Below are 13,793 nucleotides of genomic sequence, written 5' to 3'. Positions count from 1 at the left end.
CTATATACTTATCCAACTATACATCCCAACTTGTCAGCCTTTATTCATTGTTCCTCCTTGCACTGAGTTGGAGATTTCCATCGCGATACAGTTTCAGGTCATCTTGACATAGGCTGTCCAACTACTAGGGTCTGTACCACTTATCTCTGGATATGGCCTTTTCCATAGCAACCAATCAGACATCCCATTCACATTCTGCCACTCAATTTACGCCTTGGTGAAGAGATACCTAGTACGGACAGCAGTTGTAACGTGAGGCATGTTGAATGGCATTGTTACTAGTCTTACAAGACAAGACCTGGGGGATTGATCTACAGAGGATTTATACAGTGAGAACATCAACACAATCTTTTTTTGTTTTAGTAAACATCGCAGCGGAGAATCAATAGGACATAAATACTGCATGACACTAAGAGCAAGGCGGTGGTTATATTCTTGATCTCGACACAGTCGTAGGATTGTCATTTTTATGGATATCCAACAGCCACTCTTGTAATATAGCCAGGTCTAGCAGGCTCTTCACGTCCTCAAAGTTTGGCTAGACCTCGTCCATTGCCGATGAGAGTGTTGCCATGCTTGAGGCACTGTACTGCACTATTTACCATATCATCGACAATATCTTTGGCTGGTATTACATCCTGCACACCTTTCATCAGTGTTGAAAAGAAGGCTCGGAAAGAAGACCTACGTGAATGAGAGCACTAACATCGCCCATTAGCCATTTCAGGCCGTCTTTGCTCTTTTCAGGATGTTTTTTCATTTCTTCGTCATGGGGAATTTTCCCTTGCTTGGTCAGCGCCAAGCTGTTGGAACAAGTGTTAGTCTTTGAGGATAGACATGAATCAGTAGAGTAAAATTTACATTTCGTCTTGTCGATTATTCCATGATTTGACATAGTCTGTTTGTCTAACCCTCAGAGGGCGACCGGTGTAGATGAGGGTGGTATCAGTATCCCCATGGTCAGCAGACAAGATCCTAAGAGATTTTATTCAGTCCACAATCCATTTCGGACTTTTAAAACATACAATTCTTTGTGTTTCTTTGGAGCAGAAGCTTCTACGCTGGCGACAAAGCGAGTGCCCACCCAAACTGCTTGTGCGCCATACATGAGTGCAGCAGCAAGCCCACGGCCATCATAGATACCTCCTGCGGCAACAACATGAATCTAGGGATTCAACTATCAATACACCACGAGGTTAAGAGTCAAAGAAAAGGACTGACTGGTTCACCTGTAAGAGATGATTTCTTGCCTTTGCAGAGATCTACACAGGCGGGAATGAGAATGGAGAATGTGGTTCGACCTGTGTGTCCACCACCCTCACCGCCCTGTGTAATGTCAGACCTTTTCATGTAAGAAGCATGTGCCAGATATTCCTTACCTGAGCACAAATGATATCAACCCCTTGGGCCAGCGCTTTTGGGACATGCTTAGGATGTCCGACCATCTACACTCACATTGGCTTTGCCATAGTGTCCACCATTATGCAACACTCACATTCATGACAAGAATACCTGCTTTGTGTAGTTTGTCTACCACCTCTTTCGGTGGTACACCTACCGCACACACAAACAACTTGGCTCTCTCTTCAATGATAATATCAATGAGTTCGTTCAGCTGTCCATTTGTATAGTCATAGTTTGTCTTGCGAGCAGTTGTGTCGAGAGAAGGGATCAAGAGATCAACTCCAAACGCTGCATGAAAACGTCAGCCATTCCTGCATGACGAGATGAGCCAAAAAGAGCTCACGCAGATTTGGAGATACAAGTCCAGCTTTGAGCTCTTGAATAACACCTCGGAGGTGTTTCGGGCTGGTTTTCAGGCTCAGCCTGCAATCACTGCCGTTCCAAACCGACTCACGTATAACCTAGACCACCAATTACTCCCAAGCCGCCAGCGTTAGATACCGCAGCAGCGAGCTCCGGTCCTGCCGCAACGTTCATGCCACTGAAAATTCATCAGGGACATACATAGCTCAGTAATAGGTAGACACCTACGCTAAGAGGATGGGATGTTTAATCCCAACTGAAAAAGAGTCAGTGGCCAGTCTCTCTTGTAAATCACTCACAGAGCTGTGTAATTGGAGTAGATATCGTAGACATCTTGAGTGGTCTTTAAATGGATGGTATGTAAAACCAATCAAGGTTGGACTTGAATATTCACAAGGAAATAAGAATGGAAATAAAATTTAAATGCTATCTCTATATTTATATTGATGAGTATTGTTCGAAGCAGACCGGTTAGATATAAAAATTAATAACCGAGAAAAGTATATTCAAGCCCCCATTTATATTTTCGGAGATCGCCGTCATTCCTACACTTCATCTGATATCAAGAAGTGGAGACTTAAATTATTTTGACAATTATCAATGTCCCATGAAATTTCAGAAAACACCATAAACCAAGAAGACATTGGGATGGATTCTGCTACTGTTTCAGAGCCAGGTCCATCGACAATGCCCACCTCGGCTCATCCAGCATTCCCCTCGGCACCACCACCAGCAGAACTTCCTGTCAGAGCAGGTCAGATTGGCGAACTATTGTGCCGTCCTGTGGATGAGATGATCCCTACAGTCATTCCTATGTTTGAGAAAGTTGCCGAGGGAAAACCTTTTGAGGGATTGTTGTTGAGTCCTGCTGAGAAAAGGGCTTTAGGAGAGGAGCTCCTCGCTCTGTATGAGCTGGGAAATAGTATCTATGAAATGGATATAGAAACGATAAAGAAGAGAGGAGGAGCTTTAGTCTATGTCCTGTAAGGCGGTATACTGCGTTAGGAGTGGCTAAGCTGATTTGACTTGACATGTAGATCGGCCAGGATAAACAAGGGAGAAGCGGATGGCACGGTTTGGACAGACGAGCTGTTTGACTTTTCTATAAACCTTGCAGCCATTGCAGATGCTGCTCAGCTGAAAGTATGCCATAAAAGGGGTAGGTTTATATGATTGAAACCATAGAGACCTAACGACGAGCAGTGGCTTACTTTGCTCTCGGCATACTTCGCCTTTCTCAACATTTGAACAAGGTCAGTCAAACCTCATGCTCGTCATGACTTTATTAACAAGTACTCAAGGTCAATGCGGCTGCTCCAGCAATAAATATATTGATTCAAAAGCTGGCCTATCAGCATATATTTTCATCCATATTTGGCGTCCTTTTAGAAGCTTGCTTAATTTCTCGGAATTATGAATCTGCGAGCTTGGCCCTAAACCGAACCTTTCTAGACATGGTCTCGGTGAGTCTTGTTAAGTAAGACTGTTTGGAAGGCTTAGCCATTAAAGACATCTCCCACATATTTGGATGTGTTGACATATTATCATCATGCTGGAACAGTATATAGTGTATTGGGTGATTTTGTAAGAGCCAAGGAGAATTTTCTTATGGTCAGTTCTACTGCAGCTAGCAATCAAATTGACCAAAATCACAGGCTGTATCTCTTCCAACTCGTAATGCATCTGCCATACAGGTATCATGTGCAAAGAGAGCAATACTGTGCGAGTTGATCAACAATGGAAAAGTAGGGCATTCCTTAGCCTCTAGTAGTTTAATGTTGAAGCCATCAATTAGAGGACAGTGTGGCCCCAGTTCACCTCAAACTCCGTGCTGCGTGCAATTGACAAGCATCTGGCTAATTATAATGAACTGGCAAAGCAATTCGAGTACCATAATTGGACGGAAACGCGTCGCCTCTTGTCATTCAAAGAGTTCAAAAAGGTAAAGCGCCAACATGTGGTATTGTAGATATTATGAAGACTCATGAAGACCAGGATTGTAACAAAGGCCTAGCAGAACGAATTAGGGAATCAATTCCGCGTCGCATGATTCTCAAGATTCGAGATACTTTTGTCAGACTCACAGTAGGAGATTTGGCGAAGAGGATGAAGGTTGGAGACAACGTACCGACTGTCGGAGAAGTCATTGCAACTCTTGACCAGATGGTGGGCACAATTGGATAAGATGCTGTATGGCGAGGCTAACTGTTTTCGTTGTATGATAGACTGGATCAGGTGACATATCTGCGACATTAACACCTTCTTCCGCGGACCCCCTAAACCAAGCTCTCATAGTTGTCAAGTTTATCAAGTCCTCTATCACTTATGACGGCCTAACTGCTAGAGACATGTTGGAATCTGCTGCGGACTTGGCGGCCTCTCTGGAAAGGGAGTTGGCAGATGGTGAAAAAAGATTAGGCGCAAGCGAGGCGTATCTTCGAAAAGTAAGTTTGTCGTCTCGTCACACTAGACAATATATCGGATTGTGGCTAACTGGAGTGCTTTGTTACCCAATACAGTCAGGACTAACGATGAAGACAAATTCAAAACAATCGGACAAACTTGACGATGTTGATCAAATGATTGCAGCCGAGGAATTATTTGGCAATGGCAGGACGAAAGGTGAGGTAAGAGGTGCTGCACTGAATCTGGCAGACGTGGGATATTAAGCTGGCTTTTGAAATGACCAAAGCAGTTGAGACTTGGTATATGCAGTATACTTGAGTCCAATATCTAAACTTATTAATCCAGGACTGGCCGCTTTCGATTAGGTGCTTTAATGTCCTTTACAAGAGGCATGGCAATTCATTAAATAACACAGAGGTGGAAATCATGCGCAAATTTTGGAAAGATTATTATACAAAATTGATTTTGGTGAATACACGAATAATCCGATTAAATACTCAGCCACTCAAAATTCGATAAACATCGGCTACGAGATAAAGACTCCCACAAACCACTGTCATTCTCTTATCGTCTCTCGCCGCCCGGAGAGCCTGTTTGACACCTTCTATTCCTTTTCCTCCAATCCGAATTGCTTTCTCCGTTATCAAATTAGCTGCAATTCGTGCAGCTTCTTCGCAGGATACAGGCTTGACCCAAGGCATACCTTCAACCGGTGTCGTAAACTCTACAAATTCGACTTCATCTCCTGATTGAAGGAGAGGTGAGAGTATACTGTCAATGGATTTGCCTGGCGAGTTCGAAAGGGAGACTATGAAGCGAACCGGTAAAAGGGGTCCCTCGAAAGAGAGAGAATTGATATATTCTCGTAAAACTCTGCTTGAATCAGCATTATGCGCTCCATCAACTAGCACTGGCCATTTTGAAGGACCATCGCTCCACTCTAGCCATGAGCATCTCCCTTCCCAACGACAGTTGGCAATACCCCGTTGGACGGCCTCATCTGTTAGCCGTGCTAGGCGTGGTTGTATCCGTCTGGCTCGTGGATCGCATCGAATAGCGTGGAGAATGGTTAATGCGATAGATAAGTTGTTGAGTTGATGGCATCCAGGAAGAGAAAGTTGAACCAAGATACTGGAGGCATTGGCTATGTGAGCAAGTGCGGGAAGTGCCGTTCGAACAGAAACGGGCGGAGGAGGTCGGAAAGGAATAAGAGACATGAGTGGAAGGTTGGTAGAGATGACTTTAGACGACAAAACCTTGATAACCCTTGCACCCTGTCTTTCTGCCGTGGCTATAGCTACTGGTAAAACCTCTTGGTACTTTTGTTCTCCTAATATGAACAAAGCATCTTTGGATGCAATATTGGCCTTTTCCACTGTAATTTCACTCACTGTCTCACCAAGGAAACTGGTATGGTCTAGTCCTACACTTGTCAGAGCGGATGCCAAAGTCCATTCTGATGGTATGATGTTGGTAGCATCCTTCGCTCCTCCCAAACCACATTCAATAATCATAACGTCGATTGGAGGCTCAGCGTTATTAATTAGCCAGTAAGCAGATGCGGTGGCAATTTCGAACGAGGTTGCACCGAGTTTTGATTTGCTATCCAATTTTTTTACCAGATTGACTGCCTCACGGTACATTTCTTGACTTGGCAATTGACCGTTAATGCGAATAGCATCCCTAGGTTCCAAAAGATGTGGCGAGTTGTACCGGGCAACGTTGAGGCCAGCTTCGACGAGACAGTATTCGACCATAGCTGACACAGAGCCTTTGCCATTTGTACCAGAAAGATGAATGGCGGGCACAGAAAGAGGGCGAAGCGCAGACATGATGGTAAGCATCCTTGCAAGCCCAAGATCTATTTTTCCTACGCCTCCTCCATCGGGTGAAGATGAATATGTACCCATTGGTAATTGCGAAGAAGGGGAGATATTCGGTTGACTGTTTTCGTTTGTGTGAGTCATTGTATATTTTGGTTGTGTAAGGCGATAGGATCCGTATGAATTAGATCCATAGCCTGAATGCCCAGTGGATGCAGCTAGTAGCAGAGACCCAGTTTGTCACGACTCTCGAGGATGAGGCGCCGACTGTTGGATTATGCCCATTCATATGTGCAAAAGAAAAGAGAAAGAAAAGATATGGAATGATCTGTATATGTCTCATAACGGAAACAATTCTTATTTACGTAATGTCTCTCCTCATTCATCCCATCTTACTTCGCTATATCATCTCATTCTGACAATGAGACTGAGTTCGGATGTTTTTCCTATATTCCATGAGGTCGTGAGGGGTACGCATGATTTAGGGGTGTAACCTGGTATGCTGGTGGACCATACGTAGGAGAGAAATTAGTTAAGTATGGAGGTGCCGGATGATAATGTTGAGTGAAAGCTGATTGAGGTATGGGATAAACTGATGGAGGCAGATATGTTGATCTAATATCACGGTTAACATGTTGATTAGGAGCGTAATATTGAGGTATTGGAGTTTTGTAATCATTTATCCTCTGTCTTTCGGAAGGAGCGGGGTTCAGCAGCTCATCCATTCTCAGTGGCCTTGGGTGTACTGATCGAGGAATAACTGAGTTAGGTTGACCTTCAGACAAAGCATTATGTGGAGTGACGAGTATATTCGATGAGTATCTGTCAGGACGTCGAGAGTGGGTGTGTATGCGAGCTATTCACTCTTTGTTACCACTGGCGCCAATTGAGCCAGTCGAAGCACCCACCATATTCATTTTCCATCAACTTCCCTTGTGCTTCTCTGAAATCGATGCTGCTCCAAGGAAAGAAGCTTCCAACACTAATGACACCATCAACATCAACAACTGCTGTAGCAATTGATCTCAAAACTAACCCTTGATCATCTTGTACATATACTTGCGCTGTCTCTTCTCTAATATTAACCAGCCTGACCTCCACCGAAGCGCCTGTTGGCATCTTGACCTTGATTCTTGATCCAGCGGGTATGGAGATAACCTTGTCCTTGAATTCCTCTTTTTTCTTTTGTTCTAGCTTTTCTCTCATTTCCTACAAGATATCAGCCATCAAATTAAGCGGTGGTCCAGCACGATGCATGGGCTCACAGGATTATGTTGAGGACATAATAACTCGACTTTAATATCTTTAGCAACGGAGATATTTGTTCCAGGGGGCAATGGCAGCTCTCCTTCGGCGGGCAGTATAGGTGTCTCAACTTCCCAAATGTTGAGACTAGTAGATTTGCCCGTCTTTGCACAAGAGACATGAAATGCTCGCGGACATTTACCCTATACAATTAACAACATGATCAGCTTATACAATACACAGATTTTCAGACTGGGTCTCGTGTTTATCTCACAAGTAACACAGGTGAGCTGATAGACTGTTGAGAGACTCACTTTTGTACATTGAATTTTAGCGCCCATCTTTTGAAGTTTTTTATCAGAACATAGCAAGCATTTCTGAGAGGTCTCTGTCAATGACACACATAGCGAAGAATTCCAGCTTACAAGGTTCCATCTGGCACTCTCAACATTCTCCACGCCAACTACAAATGCTTCCCATTTACCATCTATCTCTTTATCCTCAATCCCTACTCCAGGCATAGCTAGCGCGCACGAATGATGAACCTTCATTTCCCCTTGTCTCGGTTTCCATCTAGCATAGACTTTTCTCTGAGGCTTGAACACCGGGAGGAGTCCTTCGGTTCCCAAGTCAGGACAGAATAGACAAGGGCACGAGTTTATGTCTCCAGCGTTACTGGAAAAGGCAGTAGAATCATGATGTGGACCATCACCGAGAATCTTTGAAGAGCGTTTCTTGTTAGTTTTAGATTCTCCTGTCATCAAAGAAAGGCCATCATCGGTTGGGGAGAGTTTAATCCTCTTGCGAGGAGCATGCTTCGTATCCGATGGCAGACGCTTTTTCGGTATTCTGCGCTCCTCGGCGATGGCGTGTAACAGCTCTTGTTCGCCTTGGATTCTGGCGGCGTCTTTTGCAAGCATCTCGTCGACATCAATCTTCACACTTTTCTACTGTTAGTAGTAGATCGGGGTCATAGGCCAAATGATCTTGCTCACCTATGGTTGACGCAATTGCAAGCTTTCGCTCTTCGGCCTAGTTCAACCCAGCTTTCCAAAGCAAAATTCACACTTTCTGCACAGTTGAAGCCCATGTTGAATCCCGCGTGATAACCTCGAGGATATGTGATAACAAATTCTCCTTGGTTGTGAACCAGCATGTTGACATGCATGCCATCATTGGCAAGGCGATAAGGTGAAACGGCAAATGCCTTATGCCGGAGAAATTGATCACACTGACGGGATTCTTCAGTGAAGTATCCTATAGAGCGTTGATTAGTACGAGCAAGCTCTGAGTCGACACGAATCTCTGACCTTCAAGAACACGTTCAAATCTTTCGGCCTGCATTTGTGGAATGGCATACCAGAACTTTGGTGCTCCAAAATGTATGTAATTAATTGAGAATAAATCCATCTTGGCCATTATTAGTTAACACCAATATACAAGCCATCACCAAAAAGAAATATACCTACATCCTCGACGTGCCAAGCAAAAGACGCTCCCCACATCCCAAAGTACAGATATGGCGTGTTGACTCCTGGTAAATGTGTAAGATCCCATCTGTTGAGTAAGTTGGGTAAATGAGCAACGTTCCACGAAGTCTTATCGTCCATGAAAAGTGATCCTTCCATATCTGCACCATACCAGCTCGGTTCTCCTAAGCCCATGTTTTTCCAGAATCGTCTCTCAAGCGTGGCACAAGCATCGGCAGTATAATCTTCTGGTCGCGTGTTTTCGGGAAGCCAGTCTTCAGTGGGTTTAAAAGATGCGTACCAGGAATCGATCGATTCTTCTTTCGTTCTAGCCGTTAATGACACGGATTGAGCCTGGGACTCAAGAACAGGGATTGGGGCACCTAGCCTAGTTTTTTCACTTGGCGTCCCATTCGGTCTGCTCTCTTCCTTAATTCCCTCGTCGACCACATCAACTTTCTTGGTCTTCTTTTCTTCGGCTGCCTGTCGTCTCTCTCTTCTTTTCTCTCTTGCCTTTTTCATCTCTTCTTTGACTTTTTCCCTTCTTTCTTGTGCTTCCTTGCTATCCCTATTCAAGACCCAATCCACATCTTTTGGTCCAGGGCCAGAATGCTTTTTATCTTTACATTTCTTAAACCACTCTTCTACTGTCAAAGGGCGACGCTTGTTGCGCACTACATTTGCTATGCGAAACAAACCTGAGGAGCCGATTAGATTTTGCTGTATAGGATCGATGATGCGGACGTTGGCAATAGACGATTTTTGGATTGGAGGCACAGCTGTTGTCCATTCTGGCGGAGGAATAACTTTGGTTATCCCAGAGTACTGGCCCCAAGCGGTTGTTTTTTGGGCGTAGCTTTCAAAATCCTGTTGTGTCCAATCGTCTATTAGACAATAAAAGAATCTTTCACATTGAACTAACGTACCTGAAACTCCTCTAATGTCGGTTTGAAGACTGGAATACCTCGTAAAGCTTGAGGGTCATCTTCCGGTGACAACCAACCGTCACCAATATTTGGGATCCCTCTTGAAGCAGCTGCACTATTTGGATAATTGCTGAGAGGATAACTATGGCAAAGCTATCAACGCCGACTGACATTCAACAAGGTGATTAGTCCAACGTACAAATGATCAGGTTGAATATATTTCGGGCCCTCCTCCACATTCGGTCCATCTAATGCCTCCACATTGGCATTTGGCTTGGTGCTATCAAAAGTTGTGCCTGTTGCAGATGTTGAGCTTTGAGCTTGATATGCCTCAGTAGATTCAGAGCTTGGTTGCGACAGCTTAGAAGCATCCTGGTCTTGGAGATTCCGTGGCTGTTTGGTTCTTGACTCTGCTTGGCCAAGATTGGCCGGTGAATCTACCATCCCTCGAATTGTTGTCGCAGCAACCGCCTCTACAACAATCTGCTCTCCGATACTTTCTAGAATCTCAGGTTTCTTATCTCCAGCTGTTGTCATTGTTGCCACGGATTGTGACGCTTCTCCTTGGGACATGGCAATCGCACCTCCATTGATTGGGATTTCAACCGCCGACATGGAGGTATCTGCCGTCTTTGCAGATGAGTTCGAAGGAGAGTACACCAGGTACTTTGACGTTGGGTTAGATTAGGTCGGTAGAGTCGAGAATACAATATCAAGAATGAAAAGTAAAAGTAAATGAAATGTATCTTTGTGTCAGCTCACCAACTTTTGGCTGGAGGTGACTCGCATCTATATGATGTCAACCACGTGGCAAATTTGATCCCGCGCAATTAACAAAGCCAATAACGATTTTTGGCATATATTTTTGCGAATGAAGATACAATTTGTTAAACAATAAAATGAACGTTGTGGGAGAAAGAATTTGCACATGTGTTTGTAATACCAATATCTTTCTGCGTAAATTGAGCAAAGACAGGCAATGATACGGTAAAAGGCGTGTTATGTCTGTCTTGTCGCTCTCTTTGAATGCAAAAGTCACAAAAAGAGAGATTTGTCGGAAAACCCACGACGGGATGCATGTTCTATGCTCTATGATTACTCCTCTCCGACCTTTTGGTTCTGCAACTCGCCCAGATTTTCTCCTTGCATGAGCTTTTGTACAGTCTTGATTCCAGGAAGCATCATAGTAGGAGGCAGGTGAGTAAGATGAGGAAGGAGAGAGGCGGCAGTCATACGGGCGTTCTGCTGAAGGACCATGCTGTATGTGATGTTAGACAGTTGATGCATTTGATGGATAGCAACTCACTCCATTATGACAATAGCGGCCATAGTCTCCACTATTGGGACTGCACGGGGAACGACACAGGGGTCGTGTCGTCCTTTAGCAGCGAGGACTCCATTTGAACCATCGTAACGGGCCGTAGGTTGCTCCTGGGCGATGGTCGCAGGGGGTTTGAAGCCAACACTACGAGTTGCAGTCTTAATGATCATCAACCACACATGACAAGAGCACATACTTGAAGTAGATATCCTCGCCATTAGATATACCTCCTTGTATACCACCAGACCAGTTGGTAGTCGTCTTCAGTCTCATCCCACCAGATTTTTCATCCACACCCTCCACAAAGGGATCATTATGCTTGCTGCCAGGGAAGGTGGTTCCTCGGATACCAGAACCAATTTCGAAAGATTTTGTGGATGGTATGGAGAGCATAGCGTGAGCGAGAACAGCCTCTAGCTTGTTGAAGCATGGTTCACCGAGACCAAGGGGGCATCGTCGAATCACACAAGTAATTGATCCGCCAAGCGAGTCATCTCGAGCCTTGGCCGCCCGAATGGTCTCTTCCATCTTTTTACTTGTTTCCTTGTGAGGACATCTGGTAATCTCCTTGTCAACCTCTTCTCGAGTGACGCTTTTGATGAGATCCATGTACTCCTTGCCGAGGACTTCATCTTCTTCATTGGTGAATGGCAGGGCGGTCTTGCCGACGCTAGCAACAAAAGCAACAATCTCCACACCTAACGCCTCCTTCAAGTATTTCTCTGCAATAGCACCCGCAGCGACACGGCCAATAGTTTCCCGGGCAGAGGCGCGGCCACCACCAGAAGAGGCCTTGACACCGTATTTGGCAAGATAGGTGTAGTCAGCATGGGACGGACGGGGGTAAAGATCGGTCTCGGCGTAGTCATGAGGACGTTGGTCCTTGTTGTGTACCAAAAGGCCAATGGGTGTACCCAAAGTCACGCCATGCTCAGTGCCAGACTGAAGATGGACAGTGTCAAACTCGGAACGCTGTCATGGAAATAAGCTTCTACCTTTGCTATCCGCCGTTAAAGACCAAACCCACGGCAGTAGTGATATCACTCTGGCCAGGCCTTCTCCTTGACAATTGAGTTTGGATGTCAGCCTCTGTCAGTTGTAATCCCTACTCGATAAATGGCAAGTCAGCATGACCTAAGGCGAAGAGCGCAACGACGACCAACAGGAGGAACACCATCAACGATGCAGCCGACACTCTTACAGTGACTCTCTCCGTAAGTATGAACGCGGTAAAATGCTCCAAACGTGGACATTTTCTGTCTTTTTTTTAAGAAGAAGAAGAAAGAAAGAGTCAGAAAGTTGAGAAAAAAAAAGATCGATTGAATTTGTAGATTTCGACTCACCGTGCCTGAGTTTTATCAACAATCAATCTTGGGGGACTTTTTTCAACCCCTGGAGCTTTATTTTTTCTTTTTCTTTAATTTTGATCTAAAAACTCTTTCTCTCATGCCTCGTCCAGGCCAAAAAGCAAAGCGCCGCAAAAGAGCAAGGATATCAACTACTCCTCCTTCAACTTCCTTCGCCTCAGCCAAAGCTGCCAACCAAGAAGATGACGAGGGAAACGAGGAAGAAGGCGAAGATGCCTCTGGTTCACCCAATCCTCGAGCTAGATGCCTTCCTGTTGCTGACCTTCCTGACAACTTTTCAGGTATACCAGAAGATGGAGGACAGTATTTGGCTATGGCCATGAAAGCCGACAAAGAGCTTCCGTGGTCAACTAGAATGGAGGGATGGGTGTCACAGTGGGAGCTGGACAATGCGGAAAAGGAGGAGGCTATAAACGCAAAAGGCTCGTCTGAGAGGCATATAGCGTTGCCCAAGGGCAGCTGGGAGATGCTCTTCCCAACACATTTTCAAAATTACCGAAAGGTATGTCAATTTGAAAGCTATACCCTACTCACTTGTGATGATTACTCCAATAGCATCTGGCAAAAAAATGGCCTCCTTCTCCTCTTATACCTTATCCCTCTCATTATCCACCTTTACCAGATGCAAACCGACGATCAGACTGGTACATGTTTATCAATGGATACCCTCCGAGCGCTTTTGCCTCAGATAAAGGCAAGGGTAAAGCAAAAGCAAAAGCAACCGATATAACAGAGGAGGAGGCAATGAATGAAGGTCTGGGTATTGATCCGGTTGACAGGAGCTGCATCGAAATTGACGAAGAAGCCCAGCCTGGCCCACCCAGAGAACCTCTTGTTTGCGTCCTCCAAAACCTCAACTCTGTCTGTTCTTTTGTGCAACTGTTTATTCGTCACTGACCTAGAATCGTAGAATCAAGCAGTTCGAATTCTGTCTCACTTTGCTCAATGGATGAACGAATCAATCTCTCAGCTTCCATCTCCAATACCCACCTCTCCAGAACTTCTTCCTACCCAGCCAGACAATGATCCCGTCTCGCCGGCTCGCTATCATCTCACACCAGACCGCCCACCAAATCCGTTTCCTGCACATTATGCACAGTGGGTATTGGCATTATTGATGTTACTTGATGACTACCTCTCTGGTGCGCAAGTTTCGACGTTGCGAGATTTGGCTCGAGCTGCTATGCGGGTGGCCGGCTGGCGTTGGGTGAGGGGAGTTGTCGCTCGGAATATCAACGAGGGTTGGAGACTGGGTACTAATGGTTGGAAGCTTATAACAACGTCTACTTTAGACGCCAAAGAAGAGGAAGAAGCTGTTGATGAGATGCTGGCAAGATGTTGGGTGGTTGTACATGCTATAGCGGCTGGATGGGGACAAAAAGATTTGCTCAGTGATTTACAAAATCTCTTCAAATGAAATCTTATTGTATTGATTAATCGTAAGCATGCATGTACATTGGTTCCATGAA

At 45.0% G+C, this 13,793-nt stretch overlaps 6 protein-coding genes across 6 annotated transcripts; 2 read left to right on the top strand and 4 right to left on the bottom strand.

The window, feature by feature from the left end:
* Positions 1–527: 527 nt before the first annotated feature.
* L203_105663 (uncharacterized protein) lies at positions 528–2,100 on the bottom strand (the record flags this gene model as incomplete). Its single annotated transcript, XM_066215030.1, has 11 exons — positions 528–638; positions 689–803; positions 862–975; positions 1,026–1,165; positions 1,222–1,326; positions 1,380–1,445; positions 1,496–1,692; positions 1,748–1,809; positions 1,859–1,945; positions 1,996–2,023; positions 2,067–2,100. 11 exons carry the CDS (start codon positions 2,098–2,100, stop codon positions 528–530), a joined length of 1,059 nt encoding a protein of 352 aa, XP_066071127.1.
* A 267-nt stretch (positions 2,101–2,367) lies between these two features.
* Positions 2,368–4,436, top strand: L203_105662 (uncharacterized protein; the record flags this gene model as incomplete). Its single annotated transcript, XM_066215029.1, has 10 exons — positions 2,368–2,750; positions 2,805–2,926; positions 2,971–3,020; positions 3,069–3,230; positions 3,277–3,378; positions 3,423–3,512; positions 3,563–3,709; positions 3,763–3,933; positions 3,993–4,211; positions 4,287–4,436. The coding sequence occupies 10 exons, from the start codon at positions 2,368–2,370 to the stop codon at positions 4,434–4,436; spliced, it is 1,596 nt and encodes a 531-aa protein (XP_066071126.1).
* Positions 4,437–4,670: 234 nt separating this feature from the next.
* On the bottom strand, positions 4,671–6,140 carry L203_105661 (uncharacterized protein; the record flags this gene model as incomplete). The annotated part of the gene is made up of 1 exon (XM_066215028.1): positions 4,671–6,140. One exon carries the CDS (start codon positions 6,138–6,140, stop codon positions 4,671–4,673), a length of 1,470 nt encoding a protein of 489 aa, XP_066071125.1.
* A 302-nt stretch (positions 6,141–6,442) lies between these two features.
* On the bottom strand, positions 6,443–10,251 carry L203_105660 (uncharacterized protein; the record flags this gene model as incomplete). The annotated part of the gene is made up of 11 exons (XM_066215027.1): positions 6,443–6,852; positions 6,905–6,978; positions 7,033–7,205; positions 7,262–7,444; positions 7,556–7,618; positions 7,667–8,183; positions 8,237–8,498; positions 8,552–8,651; positions 8,711–9,577; positions 9,637–9,778; positions 9,836–10,251. 11 exons carry the CDS (start codon positions 10,249–10,251, stop codon positions 6,443–6,445), a joined length of 3,207 nt encoding a protein of 1,068 aa, XP_066071124.1.
* A 480-nt stretch (positions 10,252–10,731) lies between these two features.
* On the bottom strand, positions 10,732–12,210 carry L203_105659 (chorismate synthase; the record flags this gene model as incomplete). Its single annotated transcript, XM_066215026.1, has 5 exons — positions 10,732–10,894; positions 10,943–11,101; positions 11,154–11,929; positions 11,985–12,062; positions 12,121–12,210. The coding sequence occupies 5 exons, from the start codon at positions 12,208–12,210 to the stop codon at positions 10,732–10,734; spliced, it is 1,266 nt and encodes a 421-aa protein (XP_066071123.1).
* A 193-nt stretch (positions 12,211–12,403) lies between these two features.
* Positions 12,404–13,741, top strand: L203_105658 (uncharacterized protein; the record flags this gene model as incomplete). The annotated part of the gene is made up of 3 exons (XM_066215025.1): positions 12,404–12,826; positions 12,880–13,185; positions 13,235–13,741. The coding sequence occupies 3 exons, from the start codon at positions 12,404–12,406 to the stop codon at positions 13,739–13,741; spliced, it is 1,236 nt and encodes a 411-aa protein (XP_066071122.1).
* Positions 13,742–13,793: the final 52 nt, after the last annotated feature.

The sequence above is a fragment of the Cryptococcus depauperatus genome, chromosome 7, assembly GCF_001720195.1.
Source record: "Cryptococcus depauperatus CBS 7841 chromosome 7, complete sequence".
Taxonomy (NCBI): domain Eukaryota; kingdom Fungi; phylum Basidiomycota; class Tremellomycetes; order Tremellales; family Cryptococcaceae; genus Cryptococcus; species Cryptococcus depauperatus.
Note: the sequence above shows the minus strand (reverse complement) of the source record. Positions and strands in the feature narration are given on the sequence as shown.